The 27,994-nt window shown below is 32.3% G+C and overlaps 1 protein-coding gene and 2 long non-coding RNA genes across 4 annotated transcripts; 2 read left to right on the forward strand and 1 right to left on the reverse strand.

Annotated features, from left to right (window-relative positions):
* Positions 1-515: 515 nt before the first annotated feature.
* Positions 516-9,003, reverse strand: LOC148628625 (equilibrative nucleobase transporter 1-like). Of its 2 annotated transcripts, none has more exons than XM_088591264.1 (10): positions 8,560-9,003; positions 7,648-7,694; positions 6,980-7,056; positions 5,990-6,082; positions 5,191-5,407; positions 4,670-4,831; positions 3,355-3,456; positions 2,880-3,066; positions 1,340-1,460; positions 516-754 (listed from the first exon to the last, which is right to left on the reverse strand). In XM_088591264.1, exons 1-10 carry the CDS (start codon positions 8,928-8,930, stop codon positions 599-601), a joined length of 1,533 nt encoding a protein of 510 aa, XP_088447390.1. In that variant the 5' UTR covers positions 8,931-9,003; the 3' UTR covers positions 516-598. The 2 variants fall into 2 exon arrangements, with proteins under 2 accessions (XP_088447390.1, XP_088447399.1); XM_088591273.1 differs by having other exon boundaries at positions 8,839-8,993.
* On the forward strand, positions 7,735-12,423 carry LOC148628626 (uncharacterized). The gene is made up of 2 exons (XR_015924059.1): positions 7,735-7,903; positions 12,110-12,423. It is a non-coding gene; the product is annotated as an uncharacterized LOC148628626 (long non-coding RNA).
* A 1,639-nt stretch (positions 12,424-14,062) lies between these two features.
* Positions 14,063-16,577, forward strand: LOC148628627 (uncharacterized). The gene is made up of 2 exons (XR_015924061.1): positions 14,063-14,540; positions 15,701-16,577. It is a non-coding gene; the product is annotated as an uncharacterized LOC148628627 (long non-coding RNA).
* The last annotated feature ends 11,417 nt before the right edge of the window (positions 16,578-27,994 follow it).

The following is a 27,994-nucleotide window of genomic DNA, read 5'->3' on the forward strand; positions in this document are numbered from 1 at the left end:
TCTTGCTTCATTGAGATACAATGTAATTGTCCTTCACTTATTTTTCAGAAGACCCATTACATTCACTTTTCATCCTTTGAAAGGACGACATATCAGACTTGCATTATTTCAGCGTGCTGATCTACTTAATGTTTAATTTGACAACAAAAAAGAGAAACACAGACAGTTGTTTATTGGTTTCAAGTGTGGGTCGTAATTGTTTTCAATGGCAAATCGATGTGGATTAGAGGATATAACCTGTCCGATGCGTTTCATATATTTTTCATATGTTGTTAAAATAAAAGTCTGTCAAGTCATTGCAATCCCACGTGTTTAGTTTGTCATCTTTACTATCTATTTATTTATTCATTTGTTTGTTTTGTCTTAGTCATCTAGTTTTGACCGTAATGCAGAAAGTGCAAAGGAGTTTAAGGTAATTTCATTTGAATTTTGTTTATAAAAGACAAATACATTAAGGCATTTTGTTTGTTTTGAATTTACCTTTACTTGTCAACCCAAGACCTAAGTCAAATACATCGAAGAATATCGGTTTATTAAGTATAAAATACGCACCAACTATAAATGCAACATTATTTACAAAGATTGAATATCATTAACTTCAAGTCGACTCGTTTATCGTTGGCAACAAAGCTGATTTTGTCAAGATTGCGACCTCGCTGATTCTTTCCTTTGATATTAACCTTTCAGATCGTATCCAAAGTTGTAATGGATGCAGGAATGTTGTTAATGATAACAGTATTAAAAGTATATGTACCTATAAATACAACCAAAGATACAATTAAATACAGGAAAAATAATATCTTTATACAACATAAATAAGTTATGACTTTTTTTTTGTTTTGATGTTATTTTTTATTTCTATCCGTTGAAGTACATTTGACGTACTTACGTAGAATTAACCAGAGCTAGAGTTTGGCTTACTCTTTCGATATGTTTAGGTTTTAGTAGTTATGAATTTAATTTCTTTTAAATCTTGAACTTTCAAATTATATGGTTCTAATGCTTCTGATGAAATGTTTCTTCATGAAACAATTGTTCAGATGTCATTGAAGATAGGCAGTAGGTCCGTTATGGTATTCACCAGTAATCGGACTGGTTTGTCCCAAACTTCGTATCAAGTATTTTTCCGAAATTTGCTATAGCACAAAATGCAAACCCTTAAATACTTATGATTCATTTCTTGTGTTAAAATATGGGGCTATAATGTTGAATTTTTACAGAAGATAGAAGTAGATTATTTGAACCACGAAATCAATAAAGTATGATATTCATTGTATTTTATAACAATAAAGTATTCTTGTTATTTGTTGGTCAAAGAACGATAACTAACAAGACTTACATGACTGTATGCTTCTGGATACGATATTGTCCATTTCACTAATCCGTATTGGAGCAATGAAAATAAACCATTTATAAATGTCATAATTCCGTAAAGATGGCTGAAATACTTTACCGGAAATCTGAAATAACAAATACAATTATCCATACGAAATACTCAGCATTAAAAATAGATTCAAAGTTAAGTTCTACGTACAATGTTTGTAAGTCAACCATTTATGCTTTCATTTTCTAAAATGTTTTTTTTTTATTTTTATCAAAAATGTCATAATGCTTGATGTTTTGTTATCGACAACATGTTTATCCATTGTCCAAGACGTGCTTTTCAACAGACGATCTGCATTCAGATCAATAGAAAAATTGAGCTCCGTTATTCGCTGACATTTCTTTATTCTTACGAGGCAGACTTTATCCCTAAAAAAGAATCATAGTTAAGCAATGGCATTTGATCTTAGTTACCGCTGAACATATGACGTGTTCTCTCTTTAAACGATCTTGTTTTAGAGATTTTATACATCGCATCTACCCAAAATATTTGAGATCAAGGACACCAAGGACACTACGACGTCAGTCGCATATTTATACCTACTCTTAGTGATCGATGGAAAGGAGAAAACTCATAACAAAACTACATGACAAATGCAATGACTTCACATTCCGCATTGTCAACTTCCTTCCAGTCACTGACAACATTCTTTCAGCATCTATTAATGTATTTTTCACATACAAAACTAATACGTTATGTCTGAGCATGCCGAAATTACGCGGACTGTTTGTACCATGTAATTTCTTGATTACTACGGTATGTACTGCAAAGATTTAATAAATTATTTTCAGGGTCTTGCAATTAGAGTATGATACATGGTGTATTGGGCATGGAGCAATTGGGAGTGACAGAGGGACACAGGACGTCGGAAATTGGAAGAATTAATTCGGGATATATGGTTTTTTATATTTAACAAAAACATATATAAATGAGTGTCGCAACACGTATAATTAGTGTTAATATGAGTCAGGTGAATGCTGAAACCCTTCCGAACAAACGTAATTTTTACCACATTTTTAGCGGTTTGGTCTGATCGAGTCTTGGCCCGGAATCTTTTCTCTTTGAAATGTCTTGCATTCGAAAGTCTGTTAATACCATTTTCGTAAACACTCGAAAATGGATATGGATTGATCCTATTTTTTAAACTCCATATCAAAGGTGCTAAGCGGATATTGATACCTTTTATGGCATAAATATATTGCAACCAAGATAATACAACCATTTTAAGTTCCTGCGGGGAGGCAATATTACATATTGGGTAATATTGAATATGACTACAGCTTGGGGCATGGAGCATGGCTAAAAGGACCATGGTGGATGGAGCATGATTAGAAGAGATATCGTGAATGGAGAATGACGTATGAGGAACTGGGAATTTAGAGGAAATTTACCCTTTACCAAAAGTGGGTAAAAACTGTTTATAATACAATTATTTTGATTTGATTATATTGAAATAAATGACAATTACCCTGCGTTTTCTTAATTGAAAACTTACGCATCATTCAGAAATCCTATTGCGATGGCAAATAGAAAGTTTCTAAACAGTGTAAACACTACAAAACTAGGAAGAAGAAATGTAACACCTCCTTTAATCATAAAACTAAAAACTGTTGTAATAAAAACACCACAGCCCAACATAGGTATAACCACTGGTCTCCATTTACACAAAGGAAAGGGAGAACCTAAAATAAAATCAATTCTAAATGAAAATCGCTGCTATGCTCTTACAAAAAAAACACATGTAGTCAATTAACCGTAGTTTCATTTGAGAAGACAACTGGTGTATTCTTTACTTCTCGAAAGCAGTAAAATATTACCGTTTTTACGTTAAAATTCTATTTGTTTTTAATCTGGTTTAAAATGGCATAATCTCCAGACATCTGCGCAAAATATTTAAGACCTACAAGTATTATTGACTGTAAAGTCGTACCTTTTCATTTATTTTTTTTCAAAACTATTTACATAAATACCTTTATATCTTTTACGTTCTCTGTCATATAAAACTCCAGCTATTACTGACACAATAACAGATCCTATTGTAGTATAGGCAAATACTCCTAAGTAATAACTTGCTGAAATAAAAATATCAGTGGAATATTTTTAACATGAGAGTTACTTTCCGTGAAAAGATTTTATATAGATTGCATTTAAAGATCATTGCTTGATATAAACAATAACACGATGCTATATCCTTAGATATTTGTCTGTTATTTTTAACCTAGAATCACTGGATTATGAATATCATTAAGGTATAAGACCTTTGCTTTGTCATATCCCAAACAACAGAGCACCATAGTGCTTTCTAAAATATACTGTAAACTTGTTTTAAAATCGTAGTATTTTCCAATAAAATTATATTAATCAGGTCGACAGTTATACATGTGCTATTTAAGGCACAGAATACCTGTACACGTATAGCGGTAACCCGGAATAACCTATCGATCCAGTCAATGAGATACTTGAACACGTCATTACTACGTGTTTACTATAAGTTGTTCTCACGTGTTTAAACATAATTTTTAGATATATTTTCAATTGATTTCTCAGAGGACGCTTACCCTCCCGGAGCACCTGTTTCATGCTCCCAGTTTTTTGTGAAGTCTGAGTTGCTCATTCAATTTTATTGCTTCCTATGTATTATTTCGGTTATTTCCTGTTGTTTGTTGTGTATCTGTTTTCTATTGTCTTGTCTTTTTCCTGGATTACATTCCTTTGTTTTCCGGAAGAATATTGTTTACCTTGTTTACACTTTCGCCTAACAAATTATTGTCTTTTTTTGTAATAGAATATTAAAAGTATTCATAAAGTGCTATTTCTATGAACCGATTGTCTGTAAGTACAGTACATTATTTGTTTCAAAACAAGACATTGGGGTAGGCTTGCGACTCCCTAGAGGTAATTCCTTAAAAGTAAAATACTCATGTCGAGATCAAATTTCCATATTTTTCTTTTGTTAGCATAGAATATCATATAAATCCAGTATGTTTCCCAATTAAAGCGGTATTAGGATGAAACATAACCGGAAAACTCTATAGGGGTTTTATAATAATTTTCACAGTTGTAGTAGTTGTGGACTAAAGTAATTGAACCGATTTGTCATTTTAACGTGAACGGAGTCTGTTGTATTGGTGCGAGGCATGACATACATGGGTACGTCAGATTTCTAGTGGTCTCGACCTGTTAAACCGTTGCAAAATAATGTACATTGTAACGGTAATTTATTTATCCTTTATCTTCGTTTTTTCACAATGTTATAAAAAAAGCTAAATAGTTTGAATTCCTTACCAATATATTTTTCCCCGTTTGACAGCATATCAACTCTGATATACAGAATATTCAGAAACGTCACAAATAATAAACAGTTCACCGTCATCCAAATAACATGACTTATGTATGTAAAGGATGTCATGTGGGATTTGATACTCTCTTTTGGCTTTTTGTTTAGAACTAGAAGAAAAAAATACAACATCTCATATGATGCTATTGAAATTGAAAGCCCATAGCCAGAACACGTAAGGAGAACTTGGAAAATTGTTCGACATTAATAATACTTTTTATGCTCGTTTAAACAGTTTTAAAAGCTGTATTTGCTTCCAAAAGGAGGACCGGATAGAATATCTATATATGTATATTTTAATGCTTGATCAATTATGACATTTATTCATAGTAACCCAACTAAAATAGTTACGTTAAAAGTAAATATTTTCTATACAAAAATGCTTTGTTTTGTCAAATCTAATACGAATAGAGAAGCAAACAGGATGAACAAAGGAGATATAAAGTAAAAGAAAAAGTGTTTAACTTACGTTTTTTTACCACTTGTTTTTCAATATCACAATTTATTTCGGTTACTTGGTAATTTATTTTGTTCGTCACAGGTATCTGTATTCCTAAATTCTTGGTTGGTCCTGAGATGTAACATTTTGGTAGGATAAAGAACGTGCTTGTACCAATCATTAACAGATGTAGACAGCCAAGGAACAGGAAGGATGTTTTGTACCCTATCCCATACGTATAGGCGATCTGGGAAGATAGAAAAAAATTAGAATATTTTCTGAATTGTAAAAAAATATAAATCGTCGAATTTAGATTTACAATTCTAATATGAGTTTAATAGGATTATTAATTTGAAAGAGTAAATAACCAATTGATAATTGTATTAAATATATACATTTTCTTATATCTTATCGGTATTTTCAACATGAATTTCAAATTCTATGATTTGCGGATTGAAATCAAAGTTGTTACGTGAAACTACAGAATTAATTTCACAGTGTGAATTATCGAAGTTTATTACACTTGGAACATTCCATAAAACACTACTATCTATAAAATAAACACAATACAGTACTGCTTATTTACCTGCACTAGCTTGGGAGTGCAATAAATATTCAACGAAGGATAATGTTTTGAAAATCATGCAGTTACAAATTAATTGCATAGCCTCCTGGTTGAAATATATTGGAATATATTGCATAATAGCTTTAGCTTACTTTTTATGAGGAAAATAAATTACTACACAATAAACACATTCTTTTTTTTCAACATAATATTTTAGTCTGGGCATAAAAATAATGTAGGAAATACAACGTTAGCGCGACATACCTTGACAACTTGGAAAATTATTGAAGAACTGTCAAATAAGCCACAAAATAAGGCGACAATAGTCGATGAAAACGTGGTAAAAAGGTTAGCCACCTAGAACATATGTAGTGATAGTTTTATAAATAAATGGTACATGGTAGTACATTTTTTTTATGTTTGGGGTACTTTTTTCAAAATCCTTTTTGTTTTGCACTTGTCGGTAATGCTGAGATAACCAAATTGACCTGATCAGGAAAAGTATCGGGTCAGTTTGCAATATATACACATGCACTAACAACTGCTGAAGGATTTGAAACATTTTACCAATCAAATGGAAAAAATGGTTGTAAATATGACGCTTCTTGTGGATCAATAACGTTCACCTTTGGCGCACGCTAGAATTTGGAATGAATCGAGTCCTTAATCAATCGTCCTGAAATAAGAAAGAAAATATTTCGTGTTAAAATAAAGTTACTCTAAAATTTTGACACAAAATCCACGATTTGATTTGGTTTCGATAATTTTTTTTAAAAAGTGAAATGATTGATATTTTGTTTATGATAGTGACTTAATGACGGCGAATATCAGGCTTGGCCTTGCAGCTTACCTGACAAAAACCGTAATATGTAACTTTGAAAAACAAGCTACAGTTTATTCCATACATATGTTTTATCATAATTTAATCAAGTATCGTCAGTCATTTTTGTTACCAAGCAATGGGCAAATATGACGTTGACCATAGTTGCACATTTGAAATTTCATAGTGCTATACGTACACAACATGTTTGAGTCAAATATGTTGTCCTAAAAAATATAATCATTTGAAACTGAACAAATACAAGTTTTATTTTTTTTCATTGAAAATGAAGATAATGATTTGAGTGTCTTTCATTTTTTTTATTATCATTGTATTTTTGAATTAAAAAAAAACATCACAATTTTTGTCAACCATTTTCATCATAAACATTATTTCTGTTTCATCGCTATTAAATGGATATTATAGCTAGTTACCTGAATATTGTTGACAAAATGACAAATTCCAGCCATTCCGATACAACAGAGCCCGGGACAAACCAGCCATGGGGATTCTAAAAATAAAACATGCTTTACCAGTAAAACAAGTTTAACCCAAACCCATTTCACTGCTCACAAATATATAATTGGGTTATTTCTTTACTTATGTAGTTTATGGTATCTGTTGAAAATAGGTTATGATACATTTAAGTGCATAAGACATAAATGTTATCACTTAACGTATATGTTTTAATCGGCACATGCACAGCTTTCCCAATACTGGTATTTAGTTAAAAAAGACTTGTCATTATTTTTGTGCAATATACACTTAAGCATATCATAATAAACTATTTATAGGAAATCATAAAGTAATTATGTTGATTCTCACTTGCATCAAACAAAATCATTCTGATATATGTCGACTGTGTGACTACTTTAAAGATTGATTCCATAGTAACCGGAAACTTTTAACATCGACGTGGTAACCATATCCTGTTAAGTATTGTAACCTTGTTTGGAGGCAATAAATTAAAATGACAGAAATATGGTGATTTTTCACCATGTAAAATTATAAAAAAAAACATAAACATAAAAACATAAAACTTTATAGTTCTGTCCGTTTTAATATTGTAAATTTTAGCAATATCAATAATTGACTTCTTTACCTTGCGTTGAAAACGATAAACACAACAGCCCTGCTTCATAAATAAATCTAAAAATACATCAGATATATTAATACTCTACATGTCGGTAATCATGCGGATATCCATGAATGATGCGCATGCAGCCAGTTATAATGGTATCCTTGAACCAGACAGATCTATGCATACAGCAAATATAGTGGTTGATTTATGTGTCAGCATGTGAGAGCAAAACTGTTCTATTTTACGGATAAACCATTCACAGTCACAAAACACTCAGGTAAGTACTGACCGATTAATGTAATTAATAGATCAATGTACGAGCGTCGACGCTAAATGTGGAAAATACCATGCTCTACAATTAGACCTGACCGAACTAATAAGAATGTGAGCATACACACGGAGCAAGACTCACATTGATTGACCTCATTGTAAAACTAAATCGTACATAACAGTCACTCATCGGACTATCTTTAAAAGACACGTTCTCCAAAACATCAGTGAAGGTCATATGGCAATATATGGACAAGTTGATTCGTAGATCACCCCGAAAAAGTATATAGACCATTCATATTTTTTGGGGAACAACTGGTCCATAAATTGAAATTTGACCAGATAAAAAATGAACTGTTTCTTTTACTATGCTTTTCAAATGTAGTGTACTCTGAAGATTGGAAAATTATACATCATTTTTAAAGCCTGACGATCCATGTAACTTATATAGACCGGCAGATGTGTTTAGAAATCTTTTAGTGTAATATTGAATAACTCTTTGATTTATTGAATAATAATAATAATAATGTCTTCTTAAGTTGATGATTTCAATTATTTCTGACTTCAATATAAATCATAATGATTTTCCAAAAAATGCATTTTCTGCTTCGATTATATAAAACATATTTATTTCATGCTTTTTGAATCTAACATATTTCTTACAATACTATTATTCTTGTCGTTCGTGTCCCAAGAGCTTTACTTAAGGGACCAAGTATAGCCATTCCTGCCCAAGTACAACCAATGCTTATAGAAAACCAAAGTCCTAGCCAACTTTCCTGTTCTGCACAATTTAAATGTGTTTCAAGCGAAAACGTCGTGGAGTTATTATGAATGTCCACATTAAACTCCTCGTGTTGAATTGGCAATTGAGTTGAGACATTAGAAGTTTTAATACATAGATCTGAGTAAAATCCTTCATTTATGAAAATTGATACTAACGAACTCCAACCATATATCACTCCAGAAAACAATAAAACTTCTAAAGAACACCATAATGTACAAAAACCGCGACACCGTTCGTAGGAATTCATAATTGTATCAACGTTTAGCAACGATACTCGTTCGAAGTTACATCATTGCAGTATTGCATGCATTAACCTCATGTAGTAGTTTATACTGTCGGTGAAATCAAAAGTACATCTGTTTCATCTATCTAGTGCATGTTACCATTATCATAGTTAATACGTAGAAGAATATGTACACACACTAACAATGCAAAACTATATCATTTCAATTATATTCAAGTTTCAGAACCTATACGTCGTTCACTTACACTTGCTAACCGATTTTAGTATTGCGGTAACACATTTGTAAGGTGAAAGGTTGTTATCCTGTATTGTACATACACTAAACCACCAATAATTGATATCATATGCCGATTGTCACACTCTTGCAATATTTCTTTATGTTTTGTACAATTTACTAAGCTTTTTTAACACAGGATTAATTACAATATTTGTCTTTTTTCCCAACTTTTGTTAAGATAGAACATTCCCTTCTTTATCATTAAGCATGTGCATATTATTTGATAATACGATAAAAAGATTTACAGTTATTCAGTCTACATAGGTTATGCTGGTCACTATACAGGTCATTTCTACGTTCGTTGGCATATGACCGGTCAAGTTCTACCTAAAGTTGTCAGAGTAAGCAAAAAAAAAAGAGTTAATTGCTACGTGTTCTAATGCTTATATTGACAGTTTACTTCTTGAAATAAGTGTACAGTATATCAAAGTTTGCAAAAGTTTTATGATTGGCATTTTTTGGACAGTGCAAAATTGTCTCAACCGAACTTCTGTTGGGCTGTAGAATTTGTACTGTTAAGATGGAGGTTTTGTTTACCAAGTTAAAACAAATTTAAACTGATACAAGGAATTTCAAAAGTGTTTATTATAACAGGTTTTCGGTTAATTCAGGATTCGGTTGACAGATTTCACTATATTTGAAAACCACCTGGATTTGTATGAGGACAAAATTCGAACCACTTAAAACACCGAGGCTTCGTTCGTTCTTTAAAGACCGTATCTACGATAATATAGCTTCTTTGATATATTTTGGTGGAAATTATTAGTGCTAGTTTTGGCTTCCTACTTTTTTGTCGTTTTGAGTTTTTTAATATACAATCTTGAACTTCTGAAGAGCTTGGTTCTAAGGCCGCTGATGAGAGGTTTCTCCTTGAAACACGTGTACAGCATTCAACATTTGCAATATTTATACTTTTTTTTTATTTTACAATGAGGGTTTGCATTGAAATCAACGACAAAAAGGAGATAATGTTCCAAGGACAAAATTTATATTGATAACACTTTTACCGTTTACTTTCTATTAATAAAAATCTCTATCCGTTTGCCTTCGACATGAATTATACGTCTAGATGGCAAGCTTTTATAACACAACCAACGTTGTAACAGGGAAATAGTACATACATATATATATATATATATATATATATTAAGAACAGTCAAATTTGGGAAGCAAATTTTTGGTCGTTCCCTCCGCGGGACTCGAACTCGTACCGCTGTGGCATCTGTGGCAACACCGACTGCACAAAGTCCAGCGCCCTAGACCACTCGGCCAGCTGGGCTATATAAAAATATTTCTTTGGCTGGCCGGGTCATTCCTTCTCGTAGGATTAATTTAGGGTTTTAACTTAGTACACGATGTATGTTAGTACTCCACAGTTCATCTAGGTGTTATTATGTAGGATAGAGGATCAAATTAATGATGCATGTCACAACAAAGCAATATTGTACAAACGTCTCCGAATGAGACGACTCTATTCGCTACCCGGCTCCATCGGATCAAAATTGATACAAGGTAAAGTATCAAAGTATACAAAGTAAGCATAGAAAGGTCTGAAAAATTCCCAATGATGTTAGAACTGTCAAATTTGGGAAGCAATTTTTTGGTCGTTCCCTCCGCAGGACTCGAACTCGTACCGCTGTTTCTAGAAAAGCAGCGGACGCTAACTGTATCTGTGCACCTGATCGATGCTCCCAGTTAGTAGAGTCCAAGTTCCTCATTTACTTTTGTTGCTTTGTACGTATTATTTTTTTTTTATGTTCTTTGTTGTGTTTGTCTATTTCCATGTCTGGTATTTGTCCCTGGATTACATGCTATTGATTTCCACTGGAATCTTGGTTCCCTTGATTACTCTTATCAACTCTTTTGAAATGATGCAGCTATCTAGTCATGCTGCTATTACTTTTTGCAATAGTATGTCTAGACTTGCTACAATATCTCTCTGCAATAAATGTACTCTTTTTAATAAATATTATTACTGAATTGTTAACAAATAGTCATTCAATATACATCTGTAATATAGACTCCGTAAAGCAAATGGATTGTTGATATTTTTGCTTCTTTTGTAAGAGACTTGAAGCAAGTCTATAGTATGTCATATGAAATGCAAGTCCATGAAAGAAATTAAAGCACTACACATCTTCGGTCGGTTTCACAATAATTTTAAATTTCTTCTTGAGTTATGACGTAACAGTGATATTGTATGTTATGACGTCATTACTCACGACCAATTTCATGCATTTGACATTTTGTTAAATTGACACCAGTTGTTTGAAGGAAAAACAAGAATTGAGTGTTGATGTCAGTATTTGATTTTCATTGGTTAACATATGTTTACATATGCAGAGACATTCTCGTGGCAGGAATGACCTTTAAATCAAACCTCTTGTTAAAAATTGTTATTGGGGTCGGTGTACAAGTGAAAAATTTGTTTTATCATTGAATAAGAGTTGATAAAAATATCTATGTCTACAATAGATCTCGTTAAAATAAATCGATACGTATATATGACGTAAATGACACGAAACAACCCCAGATTTATTGACCATTTGTTTGTATACATATTGAACCAGTTTCATTTGATATCAAAGTGACACGTGATAGCTAGGTTCAATGACCTTCGTTACATAGTTGAAAGGTGCAAAAAGATTACCGCTATGGATCTAACGTCAGCTGCTTTAGTAAAATAACCGACTATACTACTAATTTTTATTTCATTTTTAGTTATTCGTAAAAATGGGGTATTAAACATTATGTAGGTGTGAAATAAAACATGGTGGACAAGTGAGAAAATGCATTTCCGATAGCGCATCTTGCAAAGCTTAGATTGTTTGGTTATATTCATAAGTTCATTCAACTTAAAGATTGTAAAACTACCTGTAAACACCTTCTCTTGTTCTATATTCAGAACCTAACATGAAGCAATGCCAATGTTGGTGGGTCGTAGGTCCCCGAGAGAATTCACAAACCAAGTAGACTGACCACGAACTACAGTGCTGTTCCATAATTTAACAGTAAAACAACTATGGCGCCGGTCAAGCGTAACGTGACCAACAATAAATGATCTAACCCTGGGCTTCCCCGTCCTTAATCTTAGAAACCAATTGATGACAATGTGTTAATTACGTCTTTTTTTTATATTTAAACCGGAAATTAGTGTTTCGTCTGCTATGTCAGTGCAAAAATTGATGTTTCCAAAATGGCTGGAAAACGTAAACAGTTGTCAGATGACATTAAAAGGTGATTGTAGAAATGCGTAAGAGTGGACATAAACTGCAACAGATTGCTGACACATCCCCAGGGGAACCGTCTCAGTTATTATTGTTCGTTTTCGGCGCAGGGGGTCAACAGAAAACAAACCACAAACAGGTCGCCGTAGTTTGCTTGATGCAAGGGACAAAAGGGTGCTCGTTCGGCAAGTACGGAGTAATCGTAAGACCCCATTAAAGGATGCTACCCTAAAATTCAATGAACACAGAGGTATCTACAAGGACAGTTCAGCGTGCTTTGTACCAAGAAGGATATCATCGGAGAGTTGTTAAGAAGAAAGTACGGATACGAGAGGTGAACAGAAAAAAAAACGCTTGAAATTTGCCCGAGAAAAGCTTCATTGGCGTGTTCGTGGTCAGTGGGACAAAGTTACATTTTCGGACGAAAGCTTTAAGTCAGGTGGTGGTTGGCACTAATAACCGTATTTATATTTGGCGAAGAAAGGATGAGGCAGAGTCCAAGGAGTGTGTATTTCCCCCGGCCCAGAGGAAACGTTTTGTCATGATCTTACCATTACTTACCATGGTGTTGGAACTGTTACAACAGTAAATGGTACTATAAATGGACAAAAATACATCGACATACTGGAGGACAACTTATAGCCAGTGATTGCTCAGACGTTACGCACGCTATTGCGGCTGTGTTGAAAAACACACCTATCTAAACTATAAATGACTATTGTAAACAATCAAAACTGTGATTATGTGAAAACTGTATATTGTAGGAATTAGGACAAATAATAAGTCCTGAATATTTGTCACAAATGGTACTTCTAATTCTTTATAATCCATTAAACTTTCCAAAAACTCATAAAAAACCGTCAAATTTCCGCATGTCAGGTGTAGCACAGTGTAGGTTCAAAAAAGCTAAAATAGTGAATTGCGCTATTGCAGAGGGTGCGAAATTCGCCAAACTTTGCATTGAAGAATAATATCATATGTTCCTTTTGAGATAATTATCGAAATTGTGTTAATTTTAGGCAAAAAAATATTCAATGCAAAAATGAAAGTGTTGGCAAATTCTGTTATTAATGTAAAAACTTATTTACACAATATTCTTTTCCGATTAACATTTTCTAAAATGTACATACTTTCAGCAATTCTACGTCGACATTGATAATATTTTCATTACAAACAAAAACGTTACGTCTTTTTGAAAATGTCTAGCGAAATGTCAGATGTCAATATTTTCCGGGTTCGTTGAGAAAATGTCATGCTCCAACGCAATTCTACAATCAATTGGCAATTTATTCTATGAAATAATAATACTTTGTAATTGTACATACACTTAGGAATACACATATTTAATTTATGGTTTAAACCGGATGAAATTCGAACAAAACAAATGTCTAGCGATTTGTCGAACTTTCACTTTTTGAACGTTTGGAGGGTTTTTCGTCGATCGGGAAATGGGGAAATGAAACAGAAATAATTTTCGCTTTAGATAACAAGAACTAGACACTTATACTTGTCTCAGCAATTACAAGTATAGAAAATATGCAACTGAAAGAGACAAAAAAAAATCGAAATCAAAGGGATATAGAAAGACTAAGAGTATCTTTATTTTGTGTTATTAAAAAATAAATAATAACCCCCCCCCCCCCAAAAAAAAAAAAAAGAATAGAACAAATTCTTATAGTTTATAGGAATTCGATCGGAGTAGAATGACTGAAACGCAAAATAGTGTGGGCAGAACTTTAAAAATGTATGGAAAAGCAGAATGCTAATAGATAAAATGAATGCAGAAAAGGGAGTCATAAATATTTTGTTTTTATTTTGCAAAACGCAAATGAGCAAATTAAAAGAAAATCAATCAACTATCTAATGGTTGTTGATGAAAGCCCGATTTTCAGATGGATAGAAAGCTCTTTCAATCGAAATACTGAGTTGTGAAAGGTCCAAATTCTTTTATTGGTACTTGTAACATAAACTCATACATATATATCAAAATGCACATTTTAACTTATCGCAGGAGAAAGTTGTTATGTTCCCTCTTTAGACAGACAGTGTGCATATATGTGCCGGAAAGTTTTGAAAGTGAAGGGCGAAATGACAAAGTATTGAATAAAAGTAAGTACATTTAAACACATTAATTGATGTTTTATTTATGCAACATTTTCACACTTCACCGGCGCCATCTTGGATTTTGCTGGTACATTATGGCACAGCACTGTATATATCATATACTATTTACCGAAATTTGCGTGGCACAGGATTCGAAACCCCTAAAACACCTAGGCTTCATTCCTTGTTTTAAGCATGTGACAACAATTACGCAGTTATTTTGACATACATAGTATTGAGTACTTCTTGTATGCAATTCACTTTTGAAACTTGAACTTACTAAGAATTAGATTCGAGTGCTGCTGATGAGAGATTGCATACAGAAATATGCAATATTCATATAATTGTTTTTTTTTCATATTTAGCGACATTTTCATTTTCAATATTTGAATTTTATCCATGAAACACATTTGTTTATCAAACTTTTCAACAGTGCGTTGTAGCCATTTGCCATCAAAGAAAAGATAAAATGATCATACACATTGTATGCCACATTTTATCAAGATGTTTCAAGTACCTATTAAAGTCAAAATGACGTTTAGTATTATTTTTGAAAGTTGAATTTCATCTATAATTTTATATAGTTTTTCTCTATTCGTTTTAGGATGATTATCCAATAAGAAATTGTTTCAATTTAATATATAAGGCTGAATAATATTTACAAAGTCTTTATAAATCATTGTGGGAGTTGTTGTTTATGAAACTTTTAAAAAATGTTTTACGACAATTTTATTGTTACCAAATCTCGAAATTCCACAGTCACACAACAAGATTGGTTTTACAAGTCTAATGGATCAAATCAAGATCATTTTCTAGGCTAGAATGTCAGAAGCACTGAAATAATTGACTGATTAAGTAGATTTCCCTTCAACTTCCTACTATGGTGTATTGAAAAATAATTAAACGAAGACGTAACCTGTCGTAGTCATATTCTATGAATATACTGTCAGAATTGTCATATTCCGATCTCATTTAAAAATTGCCAAAGGTCATATTGAAGTAATGATGCATCTACTGAATAATACAAATTAAAGTATGCCAAGTGTAAAGAAAGCGGGTTGTAGTTATTATACATGTTGACCCTTTGAATGTCCTGCATATTCTGATTCTGAATCCCTTCAATATGTGTCAAATTTCGCCTTATTCTTCGGATTTTGATGTTTCAGAAGTTTACATTTTGTGAAGTCACTGAAATCACGGTCGATGTATCCCTGAGAACTTGATTTACGCGAACGTATCCAAAGTTGCAGTGGATGAAGGAATGCAAGTACAGCAAGTAATATCAACGTTATAAGAACCTGAAAAACATGACTGGTAGTTATAATAATCAAACGTATTTTGTTACAAACATTTAAATAAAAAGTTTATACTTTTTGTAAATACAATCTTTTTCGGTACATATGTACTGATTGGAAGCATGGCCTCCGATTATATTTCGTTACAGATTTTATCATGGTAAACTTAAAAGCAAGGTAACACAACGATTATACAGGATTTCTCTCACTTTGTACAAGCACTTTTAAGATTCTCTTGTAAGAAATATTCTAAACCATAAAAAGTAAAGCTTTTGTTTCAATCTGGCAAAATGGGACAGAATCTTCCTGTTAAAAATTTTGCGTTATTTGGTATTGCATTAAACTTGGCAGGTAGATTTTACATATAGCAAAGAAAGCTATATCTTTTGGGAATCAATTAAGCATCAATATCTGCTAAAAAAAGATGCTAAAGCGTCAAAACATCAAAATACAAGTGCAAGGCCTGAACGTAAAAACAGAATTTTGATGTTTAATTTGTAGAAAAAATTACGAAAAATGAGTTGGACTATACGAAATATTTTTCTTTTTTTTTGTGGTTATGTTTGTTACTGTCTTTTTTGTCTTTGACTATCTTACTCTTGTTCGTTTCACTTTTCGATTTTTAACTTGAGTTTATGTATGTATGTACGTATGTATGTATGTGTTTATGCGTGTGCGTATTTTGTTTATTTTTGTTAAATTTACGATCATGACAATAAATGAAGAATAATTATTGTTTAAGAATAAACATTTTCGCTTGTTTATTTTCATTGAAAAACGTACATGACGATGTGCGTCTAAATAAGATATTACCCACTCAAGAAATCCGTATTAAATTAGGGAGCATAAACCATTTATAAATATTGTCATCCCATATAAATATCCAAAATATACCTTTGGAAATCTGAAAGGAAACAACATATTTCTAGTAATGTATTAATTGATTCGACCAACATTGATATATTCCTTGATATTTGATGAGCAACTCGGCGGGTGTTTCTAGAAAAGCTCAGGATGGCTACCCTACTGGTGCATCTGGTCCATGCTCCGGGTTGCTCATTTGCATTTGTTTTTTGTTTTTTTTTTGTTCGCGTTATTTTGGTTATTTCATGATCTTTGTTGTTTGTGCCTAGTTTCCTTGTCTTTATCCTTGTATTATATTCTCTTGATTTCTGCTCAAATGTTGATTCCCTTGATTTTATTAAAAATAAAATGAAATAGAACGCACTGTTCTTTTGCTAACTCAGCAGAGATAAAAGATAACCATTACAAATATACGTTGCCAAAAATTTTGCTTCATTTTCTATGCAAAATTTAAGAGGACTTTTTGCGGATGTTATGCTTTTCCGAGCTATGCATATCGCGATTTGTAAACAAAGAAATACAAAATGTTTATACGAAAAAAAAGTAACACTTCTGAAGGTACAAACGCGTCGTTCAAAAAAGCTATTGTCGTCGAATACAAAAATGTTCTAAACAGGGTGAATGCTATGAAATTGGAAGAAGAAGTGTGACGCTGACATCCATCATAAAACTAAAAACTGTTGTTATAAAAACTCCACATGCTATCAAGGGTACCAATGGTGGTCTCCATTTATTGGACGGAAAAGGTGATCCTGCAACATAGTGACACTCGTCTGAGATACAACTTTCTACATTATTTGTCTAATTGTGCACGTTATTTGACATTGCAATTTTTATTATGTTTTGGAGAAAATCTAAGTCAATAGTGTAATGTTTCGAGACTTAGAATATCACAACTTTCGTCATTAAGTTAAAAAAAAAACATATAATGGGAGACTCATTTTTTATCAACAAAAGAATTTAGTAAGTATTAGAAGTAAAAGAATCATGGCACAAAAACAGGTTCGGGCCAAAAATAAGTTAAACAATTTCATTTTAAAGAATTTATAGCTGGACTTATGAACTTTACTACCTCCTACACCCTTTCTGGATTCGCCGCTGACCTTTACTTAGTATAAGTGCATATACCATTGTTTTCACTAAAACTCGCGATGGTGTAACACTCCCTTTTGTGGCTTTGATTAGATTAAAAGTTGTGTGTTCATAATTATATAATTGTTCAACTGCATTGAAACCTATTTAAACCAAACCCATTTCCGACTTATTCGGTCAAGACAGGTGCTCTTTTTACTAAGATTTGAGATACATTTACCATTATACGAAGTTACTTAAAAAAGCATCTAGTTTAGTCAGATTTTCGAATTGTTTAGGTTAGGACTGTTAATAATACCTCGATATATTTTACGTCCAGCATCATATACCAATCCCGCTATTATCGACCAAACAATAGACCCAAATGTCATGTAGGCAAATACACCAAGGTAATAATTAGCTACAACATTAACCAAATTCATATTCTAAAATGTATCTGAGAGTGAAAGAAATATCTTCCCCAAAAAATGTGTTTGGGGACATAATATTATTTTATGAATAAAACGCCTTCAGAGTAAAAGAAATGAAATGAGGCAACTTCTATTTTGTTAATTGAATGTCTATATATGAATTTTGCTAAATAAATGAGAAAAGAAATTTGAATATAAATCTTCGATTTCAAAGTTCATTGCTAAAACCATTTAAGAATCGGGCAAAAAAGTTTATAATGTGTGGCACATGAAGGGAAAAAACGCTGATATTTATTGCATTAACTAAGTATTTATACCTGATAACCTCCAAAAATAACCATCAAAATGTTTGTAAAATTTGCCTTTTTTACGATATTGATAGTCACATTAAGTTGTATGCACTATGGAATCATGGCTTCAGGGTGAATAAAATAGCTTTTAAGTTATTTTCTAGATGTATTGAATACATTTTAGGCAAAAAAGGTCCAAATTCAGAATTATGATGTGCCACCCATCGCCTGATTCTTACACCGAATAGTACTTAAAGCTTACCTACATCTCCCTGTCCTCTTGACAATATTTCTAATCTGATATGTAATATACTAAGAAATACAGCATAGAACAAAGCATGAATCGACATCCATAGCGTATGGCTAGTATAAGTCAAAGATGTCATATACCATTTCAAACTTTTCTGCGTTTTTTTTTCTGGTGACCTTCATAAGAAAAGTATAATTAAGATTTATTGATTTATTTTCTGTTTTATTGTTTCAGCGATAAAAGGGAGTTGATTCACGAGTAAGGAGATAATGCATTTTTTTGTATGTAGTTTAGATTGCTTTCGAGTATTCTTAGGGTACTAATAATATGTCCGCCAGTGGTAGAAAAATCAATTAAATTGAAAGGGGACGTTAATCCTTTTTTGTCAGCAAATTCTATGACAATTTCAACTTAAATCTTTTTAATTAGTAGGCTTTATATGAAAGAAAATTGTACATTTTATCAATAAAATATCTAAAGCTACCTTACATTGAAGAAAAGATATTAAATTTTCAAATAAATCCTTAATTTTAAAATTGTTTTACTTAAAAAAAAAACGCCACTTAACATCAGACAATACCAACCAGACAGAAAAGATCTTTTCTGAAAAAAACCATAAACAAATAGGACGCTTACCCTACAGGTGCACGTGGTCAATGCTCCCAGTGGGGTCCGAGTTGCTCATTTACTTTTGTTGCCTTGTACATATTTTTTTTGGTTATTTTATGTTCTTTGTTGTGTGTGTCTGTTTTCCATGTCATGTCTTTACATTCTTTTGATTTCTGCTAGAATATTGGTTCTTTTGATTATTCTTTTTAACCAACTTCCGTCGGTTAGTAGAAGTACTTATTCTTTCAAGAAGTTGTGTTTTTCTAAATTTGATTATGTGATAAAACATTTCCTATTTATACCGATATCATATTTTAACGCGATGATTAGTTATAACAAAATTACCGAACTGATTAAATACAGACAATAGTAAAAAAGGAAAGTCAATATTACACATGGGAACGAGAATGTTTGAAATTACCGCGATGGTACGGGCATTTTGTATGGAAATAGTGGATTAAACCAGAGTTATAGTGCACAAAACCTTCCAGGATGTCATGTACAAGCATTTAGGAAACTTCTTTTTACGTACTTATAAATAAATGCATTTAATAAAAGATTCAATGAAATTTGAAATGCTGTGTTGGCAAAACGGCTGCAGAAAGCGGAAAGACGAGATCTGGCAAGACGGTACAAACCGCCGAGAAGTAAATTGGCTAAGGTAGGCGTTTCGCTGGTAACAGCGATAATGGAAGTTCCCCCGTGCATTACTGAGTGAACAGGGAGCCCATTCCTCACATACCTTAGGCCACATGTAAATTTGTCACCCTGGTTACAGAGGACGAGAAATTCCGACTGGTACCAGTCGTGAACCGACCGCTCTGGTAACAGATAAAGCCTTATTTAAACCCACCTTTCCGTGGTACCACTGAAAGGTATAAAATAATATGGTCCAACACAGAATTATAGGATCCTGACCCCCTCTCATCTTGCCAGATTCCGCCCGCCCATCACTGCAACAATTTCATTTTATTCACTTACATATAAATAAAATACAATATACAAAAATTGTCTTACTAAGTATAAACCGCATTCTGAATATGCGAAGAGATTCGAAAACAGATTTGCTGCTTTTCGAATTCGGTCTTCTGAGAAAATGTTGCTGGTCATATCGAATTCTATACATATCGTTAAGAACAAACATGTACAGTTTTCCATTCATAGGCCATGTCGGGTATTAAATGAACATCATAATGGCAAATCCTACTGCAATTGTGGTTACACTGTAAGAGTCAAATCTGTACTATAATAAACAATAACGTTTGGCTTTATAAGTTAGTAACTTTGGCGTTCTGAATGACAAATCCATCTCACAAAAAACGGGAAAGTTGCACTTTGTGATTCTATGTATCAGGGTTTTAAAAGATAGAAACGATAATACGGCATCTTGCTAGTCTGTAAATATTGAATATCGTACCATGCATCATTAAGATAATATTTCACCTTGTGATTCTGAAAATATCGGCTTTTTGGTGACAAATCCTGCATCATAAGATGATGTTGCACCTAAACTGTCTGATGAGATACACATTTGTTTACGTGTTGTCAATTTTATATTACTTGCTGTGGTTTTGTAATTACATGTGGTCATTTTGTATTTACGTTATGTAGGAACATCTTTACATTATGTCGCTTTGTCTTTACGTTCTGCAATTTCGTCATTACGTTCTGTCATTTCGTCTTTATGTTCTGTAATTTTGTCTTTACGTTCTGTCGTTTTATGATTACGTTATGTCAACATATATTTACGTTATGTGGATTTATCTTTACGTGCAGTGGTTTTCTTATAACGTGAGGTCGTTTCATCTTTACGTTATGTCGATATCTAAATATTTATGTTCATTTTCTTTTCTTTACGTGCAGTAATTTCTTCTTTACGTGATGTGGACAAAAATTTCATGATGACGTGTGACCCCGGAACTTTTCGATCCGGTGTAAATTTCAAATCAGTCCGTAAACGGCAAAATAGACGTCACAACGCCGACTAGAAAAATGCTGAACGAAATATACTTGGGTAGATTATCCAGTCACCCTAGAGTGTTTATTCTAATGTAAAAAATAGCTCATTTGTTATTTACGTTCAATATTTTCATAATTGATACACCTGGGACTCTGTTGATGACTTGTGGCGATTTTCGTAGTGAAAGTATATTTTTTTAATTCCAAAAACATGAGAATTTCGACTCTACAAGATATTGCGTGATTAAATTTAATTTTCTACATTAATAAACCACCAAAACTAATTTTCAAGAAAGAATTTTCAAAAAGTGTTAAAAATATTACCCCCTACCCCTAGAAAACTGGTCTCAGTATCAAACAAAATTTTCATTCACAGCATACCGACACTGTGAAACTCATATTTTAGGCATTCATAATTAAGATAATGATTTACTCAACATATCTGATCAATTCAGGCGTTTGAATTTCTTTATGATTTTTTTTCCTTTTTTATGAAAAAAACACATTATTGTCGCCTACGCTGTTGAAATTAGGAAATATGTTGGATGCATCGATAATGAAAGCAATCGCCCGCAACATTCCCAGTGTACGCCGTTTATATGTTAAAAATTAACATTTTGGTTCATGTTGAGGTTTTTTTTTCATGGGTAGGGGTGGTAATTTTTGCACCAACTTTACTTGGAAAAGTTCAAATATTAATTACCTGGCCGCTTTGAAAGCTTAGACACTATACAAATCTACTGTATCACACAAAAGTTTGTTTAAACTACTGTATTCTGAAAAAAAGATAGTAACGGGTGATATAGAATAAATTCTGAAATTCTGTAAATTCTACTTTATTTTACGATTTTATAGTAATTGTAACCCTATAAAAAAATCACACGCCTGAATTGTTCAGATATTTTGGGCAAATAATTATCTTTAAATTATGAATGCCTAAAATATGAGTTTCACAGTGTCGGTATGCTGTGATTGACAATTATGCTTGATACTGAGACCAGTTTTTTTCGGAGAAGGGGTTAAATTTTAAAACAGTTTTCTAGGGGTAGGGGTAATATTTTTAACATTTTTTGAAAATTCTTTCTTGAAAATTAGTTTTGGTGGTTTATTAATGTAGAAAATTAAATTTAGTCACGCAATATCTTGTAGAGTCTAATCTATGCAAATTTTCGCGGGAGTCGAAATTCCCACGAATTAAAAAAATATATATATTTTGACTACGAAAATCGCCACAAGTCATCAACAGGGTCCCAGGTGTATCAACTGTGATACTATTGAACGCAAATAACAAATAAACTATTTTTTACTATTATAGAATAAACACTCTAGGGTGACTGGATAGACAACCCAAGTGTATTTCGTTCAGCATTTTTCTAATCGGCGTTGTGACGTCTATTTTGCCGTTTACGGACTGATTTGAAGTTTACACCGGATCGAAAAGTTCCGGGGTCATACGTCATCATGATTTTTTTGTCCACATCAAGTAAAGAAGAAACCACATCACGTAAAGAAAAAATCATTGCACGTAAAGAAAAGAAAATGCACGTAAAGTATTTAGAGATCGACATAACGTAAAGATGAATCGACCTCACGTTATAAGAAAACCACTGCACGTAAAGATAAATTCACATACCGTAAATATATGTTGACATAACGTAATCATAAAACGACAGAACGTAAAGACAAAATTACAGAACATAAAGACGAAATGACGGAACGTAATGACGAAATGGCAGAACGTAAAGACAAAGCGACATAATGTAAAGATGTTCCTACATAACGTAAATACAAAATGACCACATGTAATTATAAAACCACAGCAAGTAATATAAAATTGACAACACGTAAACAAATGTGTATCTCATCTGGCAGTTTAGGCGTTCCATAGCATTCCGTCTTATTCAGGTTGAAAATATTGAATTGCATGCATTTCATTTTTTAGATCCGTTCGCCATTCAAGAACGCTGACAATGACCGTAAGCGTTATAAAGGCTTGTCGAAAACCGGACACAACTCCGGAATCAACGTTAAATTAATTGAACTTTCATTAAACTCGCTTCATCGTTTACCCGATAACCAGTACTTATTCTCGGTTGAAAATTACAAAAATCTCAAAGGAAATGACATGCTTACTTTCGTTTGTCAAATTCAATTCTTCTTTTCGGTGAAAGTCAGCTGTTTCGTCTACATTGATTTGTATTTCGATATTCTGCATTGGTCCATAAATAAAGCTCTTCGGTAAAATAAGGAACGTGCTGAAAAAAATCAACAATAAACAAAGACAAGCCAAACATATGAAGGCTGTTTTGTGATTTATTCCTAGTCCGTAGGCAACCTGCCAACAGTAGGGAATTATATCAAAATAATTTCGAAACATGTATAAATCGAAAGCTTGAGTGAATAACTGTTCAAAGCAAACATTTTATTTTAAATCCTCGTATTATAGCAAAATGTTTTACTTGATTGATTGATTAATTGATTGATAGATAATGGGTAAATGTCTCTTGGAAAATGCTTCATGTTTTACAGACCCTGCTTTGTACAATACCGACACGGTTAATAAATTTCAAAGAGAACAAATAACATATAAACCGATAGAAACACACAAGAGTTTTCGTTGAGGGGATACAAAATATATATGATAAATTGATGGCGTCAGATTATAAATTATATAAAATAGTGTCTCAAAAGCTTTTATGGATGATCTGAATAATGCTATTTTTTAAAGTTAATATTCTCTTTTTTTAGTTTCCCAGTTACCATTAAGACCAGTTAATGGTTTTATAACCTAAATTACGTTTTTTTCTTGTACAATTACAACTTAGAAGATAAAGCAATCATGCAACAACCCTCTATTGAAACGAATACCTTTACTGTCTGGAATACTATTGACGAGTTTTCATACAGTCCACAAAATAAAGCAACTATTGTTGACGAAAACATTGGAAAAAGATTTACAACCTGAAAGAGAAGAATCAGTAAACAAATATGTGAAATCTCCCGTATCGCTAAATATAGTAATTCATGTAAGGTAATAACAAAATTACTGAACTGCTAAAATTTAGTCAAAAGGAATCTAAAAGGAAAGTCTGTATATCAAATGGCAATATTATGGGAAAAACCGGAAAATTAAAAACCGTAAAAAAAATAATAATACAAGAACACTTGAAGCTTGCCATCTCTTTATAATTTGAAAATCTTAGATATTACGAGCTATGCTCTAATATACTGTATTACAGGCATAGTATCATCGCTGCATAAAATGACAACTTCGCAAGCAGCTAATCTCTGCTCACTTTGTTGTTTTCTTAAAAACAACTTTTTTGATCTTCGATTATGCTTATGAACTAAATCAAGTGATTAGTTGAAACAGAGTGAAACCAGTCTAAACCGTACTCCATTTGGACTCTAAAATATGTTCATTTTAGACAAGTGTTTGGTTCACAAAGGTTCGAACCAACTTTTTAACCGTTATAAAAGTGTCTTTTTATACAGGTGTTTGGATTATTCAGAATTCGGTTTAGGCAGGTTCACTGTACCACACATTCTGATGTCTGGGATGAAAAAATATGAAGAAATATAAGCAGGGTTCCTAAGTTTATTAATTCAATTTTGAAAAGTTTGAATTAAGGAGGAAAACCTAGGGTAAAGGATATTACTCTTACAAATCATAGGAACGTTTGTGTTAAGCATTTCACATCAATCTCATTTAAGCATCAAAGTACCTTGGATTGATTTCATTCTATTTCAAATGAAAGCCTGAGAGGCTTTGGTGAAATGGAATATGATGCAAACATATCACTGATTTCAAGAGTTATGTCCTTTACTCTAGGTCTACCGCCTTAATATATCATTTTATGACAATGTCGTTGAAATTCCATTTTTAATAACACACACATTAAAATAAATGTCCAAAGATTACATTTATAACACTAATATAATGTACCCCTAACATACTGATTAAACAAATTGTCTACAAAAGTGCGTCCTTCAACAAACTAGAGAATATTTTAAAAATTCATAGAATTGAAGTTGTTTTACAAAAAGTATTTATAAATATGTTATCAATGAACTGGTTGCAACCTACTGGGAATGCATAAGGGTTAAATGTATTTTCGATTATACATTTAGTTAATCGCTCTATCTTGCTGAATCATAGGAAAACCTGATGGTGTTAATAGACAAAAATTGTGAAATATTGATGTAGATTAACGAAAATCATTTTCCAATATAAATTAAGCAAACTAAAACTGTAAAACATAAGTAATATATTGATATCAATTTCAAACATAATCAAAATTATGAAATAGATTTAAGTAAAATTGACCAAATATTTAAATCAGAGGCAAAAATAAGACAAATTTAATCAAAGACGAAAACATTGAGAATCCAGCATGAAATATCATTAAATTACACACTGAAGCCTGCAGCAAAATATCCCCACTTGCAACCTGTATCTCCGGGAAATGGATCAATATACACTTAACGTCCCGCTCATTAAATGTCTTATCAGATGATGAAAGAGAAAGGTAAAGCAGATGGAAGTCGTCTTTTTTTAGAAACTGATACTCACGACACGAAGGGTGTATACGTTTTTCTTGGGCTTGGAAGTTGTTTTCCCATTTTTATAACAAGATTTTGAACAGTGTTTTGATTTTACAAATGAGTATTTAGTTTCCATACCAAATAAGTTTGAAATTTAACTTATATGTACTAGTATGAGTTGATATCAGAATACAAAAATACCAATCACATGAATATGATTAATTTCTATCAAAGAATGTCAAACGAGCTAAAAAAACATAGTAGCTATCATGTTTGATACAAGGAATAAAGCCACGTCATTCGGAGATTTAAAATTCTGCGCTACTGCGAATTTCGGTAAATTATCTGTGATATATATATCAGAAGGCTGAGTTGGTAAATACCCTTGGGGACGAACCATCAACCCATTGGTTTCACAAACATACCACAAATGTTGCAAATTATTTAAGGCTGTGAACTCGTGTTGCAAGAAGTAGCATCTGATTAGCAGCATTAGAACCAAATACTTTGAAGTTCAAGTTCCAAAAATATATTACATACAAGTACTCAAAATAGGAAGCCAAATCATGCATCGATTAGTTCTACCAAATTTGTCAAACGAGCTACATTATTTTATATAAAATGTTTAAAACAATGACGCCTCGGTGTTTTTTAACTGAACTTAATTACGATAAGCAAAATTTCCATTGAATACTGTCAAAGTATTATTATTCGTGGGGTACTAATTTTCGTGGTTTTCGTTGGTAGACGAAACCACTAAATTTGGTTCTCACAGAAAAGAGATTCCCATCGATATGTATCTTGAAAACATCATAACCACGAAATCAAGAATCCACGAACTTGTGTTTCCTCCGTAATCCATGAAAATTGGTATCCACGAATTAAAGAACATTCACAGTAGTATTATCTCAGAGGTTGAGTTTAATCAATTAAAGGCCAATACGGCAGTTAAGGTTTAGTGCTGTAATAAGCAATAACTACTTTTTTTATTAGTATTAATAAACTAAATAGAAACATTTACTTATGTATCCAAAGTACGTAGTCATCATTTTCCTCAAGTTTATTTTATTGTTTTAATATGGATATAGACTTTATCATATATTTTACACAATGATATTCGGGATATCATATTCGTCTTATGGTTAGAAAACCTCCTCCAACTGACTGTCAATCCTGACTCTTGATAGTTTGCTTACATAAAATGGCCCTTAAACATTTTTAACATTTTAAATGCATGCATATTACCGATCTAATCATGATTTATCAAGATTACGGTTGAGACCTTCCACTACAATATCATTATACTGTACTAGAATTTAAATTACACTCCCCCTATTTGTAAAGTCCCAAACATTATAACATAAAACGGGAAGTCCCTTTAAAAACACAAAGTCAACCTAAGATCTATGAATAGAAATCAAAGCACGTTTCTCGTTCTAATCTAAAGAGGTCTTCCAAATTTTGTGCTTTTTTCTTGAAAATGTCAAGATATAAATCAAGGGTAATAACACAATAACCGAACCAATAAACTCTAGACAATGAAAAGTAAAAATGGAAAGCCCGTATAAGAAATGGAAATATCAAAGGAAAAAAAAACGGAAATTACAGGCATTACCGATTGAAATTATGGATTTATCAGGTTTAACATTACACAACTTTTTTTTTATTTTCACTTTTAGTATTATAAATGCAAGTGTTCTCCTTTACTTGATAACAAATTTTGTGATATTCAAAATCAAATGTATAATGTATCAAAAAGAAGTATACACGATATTCTTATAAACATATCAACTTTTATGTCACATAAGACAAATGTTCTCGTTTATACGAATCAACCGCGCTCATACATTATTTATTCACTGAAAAAAAAACGTCCAATCGTAAAAATCTGACGTCAGAAGAAATTCTGTTTGAACATTCTGTTTGATTTTTCTTGGATATATTGTCTTGAATGCGGAAGCTGTAACGAAAATGAAGCAGTTTTAGATATATATTTTTTAAAAGCTTAAGTACTGAAGTGTCAATGAAAAGGTATATTCAGGAGGGAGGAAAATATTTTAAGAACCAAAACAAACTACAAGAGAGAAAAAAGTCTGAAATAAAAACAGAGACGAGCAGAATGAATTCCGAAAAAAAAAACGTTTTA

This window comes from Perna viridis, chromosome 1 (assembly GCF_037379345.1).
Source record: "Perna viridis isolate PV_CMFRI_1.1 ecotype Kerala chromosome 1, ASM3737934v1, whole genome shotgun sequence".
Lineage (NCBI taxonomy): Eukaryota > Metazoa > Mollusca > Bivalvia > Mytilida > Mytilidae > Perna > Perna viridis.

Excerpts from the sequence above, each read along its gene's own strand:
- LOC148628625 (XM_088591264.1), bottom strand. The coding sequence starts at position 8,930 with ATGAATTCCTACGAACGGTGTCGCGGTTTTTGTACATTATGGTGTTCT. Across the intron at positions 6,083-6,979 it reads ATTTTGTCAACAATATTCAG|GTGGCTAACCTTTTTACCAC; the intron begins GTAACTAGCTAT and ends CATATGTTCTAG. Across the intron at positions 3,457-4,669 it reads AAACGGGGAAAAATATATTG|CAAGTTATTACTTAGGAGTA; the intron begins GTAAGGAATTCA and ends TTTTTATTTCAG.